This window comes from Fistularia commersonii, chromosome 26, assembly GCF_037954325.1.
Source record: "Fistularia commersonii isolate RoL2024-O1a breed Wild chromosome 26, RoL_Fcom_v1.0, whole genome shotgun sequence".
Classification (NCBI taxonomy): Eukaryota; Metazoa; Chordata; class Actinopteri; order Syngnathiformes; family Fistulariidae; genus Fistularia; species Fistularia commersonii.
This window is the reverse complement of record NC_141309.1, coordinates 528,954-537,500: the sequence shown is the minus strand read 5'-3', so window position 1 is coordinate 537,500 and position 8,547 is coordinate 528,954. Positions and strand designations below refer to the sequence as shown.

Here is an 8,547-nt window from a genome sequence, read left to right as displayed (position 1 = left end):
GCTCAGCGGCCCACCGGCAGGCCAGTCCTGGAGTAGCACTTTGTTATTTTCATTATTTTGCTGTTGTTGTCTCTGTCCTTTAGAAAGGTCATTGTTTAATGTCTTTTGGTAGCCGTCCTCTGCCCTTTGCTGCTGAAACACCCGGACTTCAATAAAGCCTTCCCAGATCTTATCTTATTTAATATGTTTTGGGGAAAATTGGGCTATTATATTTTGCCAAAAGGCTTATTTCTATTTCTATTCCATTTTCATTTACTGTGTTTGAGACGCGTTTTTAACTCCTGCTCCCGCTGAAGATCAGAAGTTAAGGAGATGTGATCCACAGCTCTGAGGCTGCTGCAGTCAACCTGGACCACCTGGACCACCTGGAGGACCTGGGGGTCTTCTCTCTGGAGATCAGCATGTGGCCCCGCCGGTCGGGGGTCCGGGTTCCGCTGGGACTGGCCCGGAAGCCGACGAGGGCCCCCGGAGCCCGGCGGCCCGGCTGGCTCGCGTCTACCTGCCGCAGGTGTTCTCCGCGGTGTCCCGGATGTAGATGTCGGACCGCGGAAAACGACGTCACGGCCGGAGACGCGGCTCGGCAGACACCGGCAGCGCCGCTCGCAACGGACCGGGTTTAAACGTGCGCGGAGCCGAACGGGCCGCGAAGCCTCACCTGCGCGGGTCTCTCGAAGCCCGCTCGGAACCCGCTCGAAGCCAGTTTCGGGACGCGGTCGGCGGCTCTCTCCCGGGGGACGGCGGCAGCGGTGTGCGCATGCGCGACCGGCGCAGCTCTCGCAGCCTGAACGACGACGCGCAAGGCAGTAAGTGGAGTCCTGGGAAATGTAGTCTTTGAGTCAACTCTCCGAAGATCACGCGCTGGAGGGTCTGTTCGCGCGCCAACGTGTCTCTGATGACGCGGGGATAAAATGGGCTTGAAAAATGGGATCCGCGGATCGAGACGATCATGCGCACTCAAAACCTCTACGTGCTGGTCTGGACCTGAACCCCTCCGCTGGGGGTCAGCAAAACACTGCGAACACACGGCCGTTCATCACGAGACACGCACATTTCCACAAGATGTGCCAAGACATGATTAAAATCATCGACGCCTCCTGATCGATAGGGTTCATCATTACTAGTTATTGACTGTATGTGTCTATTATTGGATTATTATTGCCTGAAACTGTATGTAAGAATACGGTGAGTCAAGCAATCCAATGAGATACACACAATGAAATACACACACTTTGCACACTGCTGTTGAATGCTTATTATTATTATTATTATTATTGTAGAGTTTTAGTCAGGGAAACACCCGGGTGATGGTAAAACTTCTGTTTAATGAGCACTAGCTGTTGTCGGCCACAGCCACGCCACACGAGCCTGCAACATTACTCACTGTTCCCGCTCCATTCCAGGTTAAAAAAAAAAAAAAACAGAATTAATTGCACCCAAAACCACATTCACATCTTACCCAGCAACCCATAAGTTACACAGGAAAAACACGCATGGACGTAAAGCCCGACATTCGTGACTTGCTACATCATTATTTCTGTTTAGCTCTGCCCCCATCAGTATGAGTGTGTGTGTGTGTGTGTGTGTGTGTGTGTGTGTGTGTGTGTATGTGTGTGTGTGTGTGTGTGTGTGAACGGGTGACTGTGATCCAGTGTGGAGTCTGGACTGGATGGATTTGACAGAGTCATATGAGAGATGAGATGAGATGAGAACAACTTTATTAATCCCGAAGGAAATTGTTGTGCCAGAGTTTCAAGTAAAAAAAAAACATAACAGTAATAGATAATAGTAGAAAGGAGGAAGAATAAGAAATATAATGAAATATAAATTGTCTTAGCTGTTAACTGTAACTACAAAGATTGAAGATTCCCTGCAGCTGAGGGAAGAGGAATTAAAAAGTCTGATAGCCTCAGGTAGGAAAGACCTCCTGTGGCGTTCAGTGGAGCTCCTTGGAGGTATCAGTCTACGACTGAAAGAGCTCCGACAGGACGTCAACGTGGCCTGCAGGGGGTGATGGATGTCGTCCATGATGCTGAGGAGCTTCCTCATCATCCTCCTATCTGAAACCTGCACCACAGACTCCAGCTCCACTCCCAGGACAGATCCAGCTCTCCTGATGAGCTTGTTGAGTCTGTTGGCGTCAGCTGTCTTGATCCTGCTGCCCACCACACAACAGCGTAGAAGATGGCGCTGGACACCACCGAGTGGTAAAACATCTGCAGCATGGTCCTGCAGACCTTGAAAGATCTGAGCCTCCTGAGGAAGAACAGACGGCTCTGACCCTTCTTGATGATGGCATTGGTGTTAAAGGTCTAGTCCAGTTAATTGTCCAAGTGGACACCCAGGTACTTGTAGGTGTCCACAATGTCCACATCAGTTCTCCTGATGGTGACCGGATTCAGGTGGGTCCTTTGTTTGCATTCGCTGTTTGGTGTGTCAGAACACCAGGTGTGTGTTGGTATCTAATAACGGGCCTGTTGACGGTGAAGAGATGGACGCTGCTGTCCTGCAAGCACAGTATTATGGAAGGCTGTTGCAGGAAGGCTCTTCTATCTGAAGCCGGTGGTTGTCTCGCTGCAGGGCCTTCTGACAGCATCTCCTTGTGACATCACATCTCCCACACCTTCATGTCTCTCAAAGCTCTGGCTTCCTTATGAAGTCACCGCCTCGCAGCTCTTTTTCGCTCTGTTCCGGATTGAAATCGTCACCCGAAGCGAAGCGTGGCCGATTCCGAGCCGAAGCGGAGCGATGCCGCCGCCGCCGCCGCCGCCGCCGCCGCCGCCGCCGCCCCTGCTGCTGCTGGCGTCCCTGCTGAGCTGCGTCCCTGCAGCCCGGGCCTGCCTGCAGTGCGACCGCAAGACCAAGAACCTACACGAGGACTTCATCCTGTCCGTCCCCTCTCTGCACGACCAGTCCGAGCTGACCACGATTAGCAGCCACGCCTACATGACCTACAAAGAGGCGAGCCAGCAGAGGCTGGGGGTGATCGGTGAGATCCGCTCCCGTGGCGCCGCGCCGCTGCAGGGAAGCTACGCTACCTGGTTTCCACGTGTCGCGTGAAGAGTGTGAACACAATGTTTGTGCCGTCCTGTGTGAAGATAACCGTCTCCTCCCGACCTCTCAGATCCCACCACGCTGTACCGAGCCCGGACCGAGTACTACAGTGAATTTGAACTCTTCATGAGGAATCCGGGTACCGGTGAGAAAACACCCACGGCATTTTAGCACCGTTCAAAAATGAAAAGGGAGCTTCCGGAAGGCGTCAGGCGCTCTCCGGAGGTCGTCTCGAACCGGGCGACATCATCGGATCACATCTCCCCGATCTGGTGGAGGCTTCCTTTCGACACTCGCAGGATGAAGCTACTGACGAATTAGCTCCGCCCCCTCACGCCATGAAGGTCCCCGGTCAGATTTCCGTCGCGGGCCACTCTGTGTGGAGTCTCCATGTTCCCTCCATGTAAGCATGGAGTTCCTCCAGGTTCTCCTGCAGTTCTAACGCATGCAAAACCTTCATAGGAGACCCATCGTTGTCCAGACGTGTGAATGAGAGGGTGAATGGTTGCACGTCTCTATATGAGGCCCTGTGATTGGTCCAGAGTGAACCCACCTCTCGCCCAATCACGGCTGGGAAGGGTTGCAGCCCCCCACGACCCCGAGTGCAGGATCAGCGGTGAAGATGATGAACGAATGAGTGAATCCTGTAATAATACACAGAATGTATGGTGGAAATGAAAGCTGATCCTGAAACTTGCATCGTGCAGCGTGTGTGTGTGTGTGTGTGTGTGTGTGTGTGTGCGTGCATCAGCTGCGCAGTGAGTGTCTGCCGTTCACGTCAGCGTGACAACATACATGATGAATCTCACACACTTCTTGGATGCGTGTGTGTGTCTCCTCTGATCGTACGGTCAGCAGCTGCACTCGTTTCAGTGTCTGACGCCGAGCTTCCCTGCAGGATCCATCACGTACCAGGCCATTCAAATCATGGACAAAGGCAGGAGGATCCTGGAGAAACACCTGGACACATTAATGGCCGAAGGTGAGAAGATGGAGGAGATGGTGAGACGAGCAGCTCCGACTCTGACGTGCATTTCTTCTCATACGACTTGTCTGTCTTCCCATCAGGACTGTGTCCCAACAAGTGTGGTGAGTCTGATCCACCTCCATCCCAACTCTGGATCACCAGAGAAGCACAGCGTTCACACTGTGTGTGTATGTGTGTGTGTGTGTCTGTGTGTGTGTGTGTGTGTGTGTGTGTGTGTGTGTGTGTGTGTGTGTGTGTGTGTGTGTGTGTGTGTGTGTGTGCAGGGTTCCTCGTTCGAAGGGTCATGGATTGCATTTCCTGCCGCTACAAGAGTTACAGCTGTCCATCCCCGACCAGCCGGCAGGATTGTGGCGGTACATATGTGTGTGTGTGTGTGTGTGTGTGTGTGTGTGTGTGTGTGTGTTGTTTGGATTTCCATAGTCCACGGACTGGTGGTCACGAGTGTGTGAATGTGAGGCTCCTCTGCTGGCCGTCCATGTGCGTGGCTAATGGAGGAGATTATTGGTGTAATCCTGGTGCAGATGAATGGAGTGTGTCCCTGTGAACCCAGAGGTCCGGGTGGAGGCGGAGGAGGGCGACCAGACGGTGCTGGACTGCTACCAGCCGTGGCATTCGCTCCTCCTGGAGAAGGCCGAGTACCACTTCTCCTGGGTTCCTGGTTTCCCCAAAGTCCCAAAGGTTCTCGGCACCGCAGATCCATCCCGCCGCCCCTCCGGAACGGCGGATAAAGCCGCCCTCACGCCTTCTCCTCTCTCTGAAGGAGAGCGACTTCAGGGGTTTGGTGGCGACGTCCGAGTCGTCGGTGGTTTTGAACCAGCTCCGCCTGGACGAGCGAGGGACGTACCGCTGCTCCATGCAGGGCCGGGACGGGACCATCTACTACAGCGTGAAGTTCCTCCTGACAGGTACGGCGGTGGGAACACGTCGGCGGCGGTGTGACGCCGCTTCATGGGCGACGCGTGAGTGTGTGGACGGAAACCTCGCCGAGACGGTCGGCACGTCGGCCCTCCGGCCCGGTGTCTCCTCTTCATGAGCTTTACACTGGATCACCTTCACCATCCGCACCCACGGCAGCAGACCATGGGGAGAAACGGGGGTTCGGTGTTTCAATGTGTCCGACGGCGCTTCGGCTTGCGGCCGGGAAAACAACCGTCGGCCCTTCGGAACGACCACTTTACCAACTGAGCCACTGCTGCCCAAATAACAGTAATCATCATAATGATGCTAATGATGTAACGATAATAACTCTTCTTCTTCTTCTTCTTCTTCTTTCGGCTTTTCCCTTTGGGTGTCGCCACAGCGAGTCAACTTTCTCCATCCAGCCTTATTCTCTGGATCCTCCTCTCTCACACCAACTACCTTCATATCTTCTCTCACTACGTCCATAAATCTCCTCTTTGGTCTTCCTCCAGACCTCTTGCCTGGCAGCTCCAACTCCAGCATCCGTCTACCAATATATTCTCTATCCCTCCTCTGTCCATGACCCAACCATCTCAGTCTGGCTTCTCTGACCTTCTCTCCAAAACATCTAACATGTGCTGTTCCTCTGATAGACTCATTCCTGATCCTCTCCATCCTGGTCACTCCCAAAGAGAACCTCAACATCTTCATCTCTGCAACCTCTAGTTCTGCCTGCTGTCTTTTGGTCATTGGAACAGTTTCTAGTCCAAACATCATCGCTGGTCTCACCACTGTCTTGTACACCTTTCCTTTTATTCTGGCTGAAAGTCTTCTATCTCTTGGTACCCCTGACACTTTTCTCCACCCATTCCAACCTGCTTGGACCCGTCTCTTCACCTCTTCTCCACACTCGCTCTGAACTATTGACTCCAAGTACCTGAAATCCTCCAGCTTCTTGATCTCCACTCCCTGTAGCCTCACCATTCCACCCGAGTTCCTCTCATTCACACACATATATTCTGTCTTGCTGCGACTAACCTTCATTCCTCTCTCCTTTCCAGAGCATACCTCCACCTCTCTAGACTTTCTTCAAGCCATTCTTTGCTCTCACTACAGATCACAATGTCATCTGCAAATATCATGGTCCATGGAGATTCCTGTCTAACCTCATCTGTCAGCCTGTCCATCACCACTGCAAACAAGAAGGGGCTCAGAGCTGATCCCTGATGGAGTCCCACATCCACCTTGAACTTCTCGGTTACCCCTACAGCACACCGTACTAGTGTCTCACAGCTAGCATACATGTCCTGCACCAGTCTAACATACTTCTCTGCCACTCCAGACTTCCTCATACAATACCAGAGCTCCTCTCTTGGCACCCTGTCCTATGCTCTTTCTAGGTCTACAAAAACACAATGCATCATCCCCCCTATTGCCTGCACCAACATGTCCATTGAAGTCTGCACCAATGACCACTCTCTCATCTCTGGGGATATTCTGCATCATTTCATCTCGCTCATTCTAGAACTTCTCCTTCTCTTCACACCTCACACACCGCATCACAACTTCAATGTCCAGTGTCAGATTCATAAGTCTATCTGACATTCTTTTTACCTCCAGAGCGTTCCTAACAAACTCCTCCTTCAAGATAACTCCTACTCCATTCTCTTCTTGTTAGTCCCACGATAGTACAACTTAAAACCTGCTTCTAAGCTTCTAGCCTTACTATAAGGGTGTCAAACTCAAATACACAGTGGGCAAAAATTCAAAACTGGAACAAAGTCACGGGCCAACATTGATATTTGTTGAAAATAATCTTCCTCCAGATATAACAATGTACCTTTTCATATGGACCCAAAAACTAAATATGGAACAAGCACTTAATATTGACACATGCAAAATCCTGTCGTCTGCCTAAGTAGTAGGGTGCCGGTGTTAGCATAAGGTCGCTATGACTACTGTCAACAGAGGAGAGGGCGTTTTTGGGTCCTGTTGTGATTTTCGTGCCAAAACACCAGCAGAAAATTCTGTGATTTGTAGAATTAGCGACACGTGCACCGTAAACTATACCAGCAGGCCAGCTCTGATAGTCATTTGGTATGTCTTTGTGGGGCAAATATACCTACAGTGCAGGCCAGAGTTTGACACCTTTGCCTTACTACCTTCCCAGCAGGTCTCCTGGACACACAGTATCTCCACCTTCCTTCTCTGCATCACGCTGGCCAACTCTCTACCTTCTCCTGCCATAGTCCTGATATTCAAAGTCCGTCCTCTCAGTCCCAGACTCCTGCCTTTCCTCTTCTATCTCTGCTTCCCAACACTCCTTTGACCTCCAGTAGCCCAGTTTCCATTGCTTCCCTGTAGGTCACCGGCACAAATGGCGGTCGTTGTTAACCCGATCCGGTATGATCTGGTTATTATGGTTGATTCGCGTGTTTGGTTTTGGCAAAAGTTTTTTATGTCCTTCCTGACTCGCCCTCTGCAAGGGAGCGGCTCAGGGAGACACCGGGCTCGGCCGACCTGAGGCTGCAACAATAATTACTGTTACCAATAATTACAAAAAAGAGCAAAGAAAAAAAAACAAAAACAAATGTAAACATCTAAACAAGTAAGAGCGACAATTTAGTGATGGCTGAACTCAACCCTGTTACCACTAAATCTACATGGGAAAGAAATGAGGTAGTTTGTATTATTATTGCACCTATAATTCTTCTCATATTACCATTATTGTTATTATGATGATCGGTAACAATAATAGTCATAATGTTATTATTGTCCGATTTACTGCCGTCCGAGCGCACTGACCGGTCGTCCCCCCCCCTCGCAGTGTCTCCGCTGCCGGCCCAGACGCGACCCCCCCTGCCGACCCTGCCCTTCCTGGCCGGCCGAGAAGGCGCCCGGCCCCCGGGGGCGCTGCTCCTGGCCTTCCTCGCCACCGTCAGCGTGCTGAGCCTGGCCGCCAGCGCCGCCGTCACCGCCTTCCTCGGGTGAGACGCGCCGAGCGGGCGGGGTCGACGGCGGGTTGCGGTCGGCAGGAAGGGTGGAGGCGGAGCGGGAGCTCGCAACTAACACCACAGGGGAAGTGGTTACGCGGGGTCGTGAGTTACGAACGCCAAACCAGAAAAGATGTGCTTCACGCCGACCTTCCTGCCGCTCCTCATAGGAAGAAGATGAACAGCAGGAGAGCCATGGAGGAGGAGCGGAGGAGGAGGAGGAGGAGGAGGAGGAGGAGCCAGACCTCCGAGGCCGAGGCGCCGCAACCAGAGCTGTGAGGTGAACATGGAGGAGATGCAACCAGAAGATCCTCCACCGGAAGGAGGAACTACAAGATACACCCGCGGAAACGGAGCGTCACGGTGCTGGGGAGGTTCAGGGTGGGTGATCGACAGGGGAAGACCAGGCCGAAACAGAAAGGGTGTTTAGTCACGCTGAGTCACACACACACACACACACACACACACAGGCTGTGTGTGTGTGTGTGTGTGTGTGTGTCACATGGGAGCTGATGATAGAAGCGGGGATGAGATAAATCTCCTGGATTACAGTGATTTACCATCCAATTAATCCTGGATAATCTCCTGTGGGGGGAGGAGGAGGCAGCAGATGTT

General features: G+C 52.2%; 2 protein-coding genes across 3 annotated transcripts in view; one reads left to right on the top strand and one right to left on the bottom strand.

Moving 5' to 3' along the window:
* LOC147218170 (alpha-galactosidase MYORG-like) overlaps positions 1-698 on the bottom strand; it is an 8,948-nt gene extending 8,250 nt beyond the window's left edge. For both annotated transcript variants that reach the window (XM_086174227.1, XM_086174229.1), the window contains exon 1: positions 656-698. The gene's annotated coding sequence lies outside the window, so the exon portion shown is untranslated. The remainder of the gene's footprint in view (positions 1-655) is intronic.
* izumo1 (izumo sperm-egg fusion 1) lies at positions 536-8,211 on the top strand. Its single transcript, XM_086174369.1, has 10 exons — positions 536-803; positions 2,828-2,986; positions 3,122-3,196; positions 3,950-4,033; positions 4,120-4,140; positions 4,303-4,392; positions 4,590-4,690; positions 4,800-4,944; positions 7,767-7,926; positions 8,103-8,211. Exons 1-10 carry the CDS (start codon positions 536-538, stop codon positions 8,209-8,211), a joined length of 1,212 nt encoding a protein of 403 aa, XP_086030495.1.
* Positions 8,212-8,547: the final 336 nt, after the last annotated feature.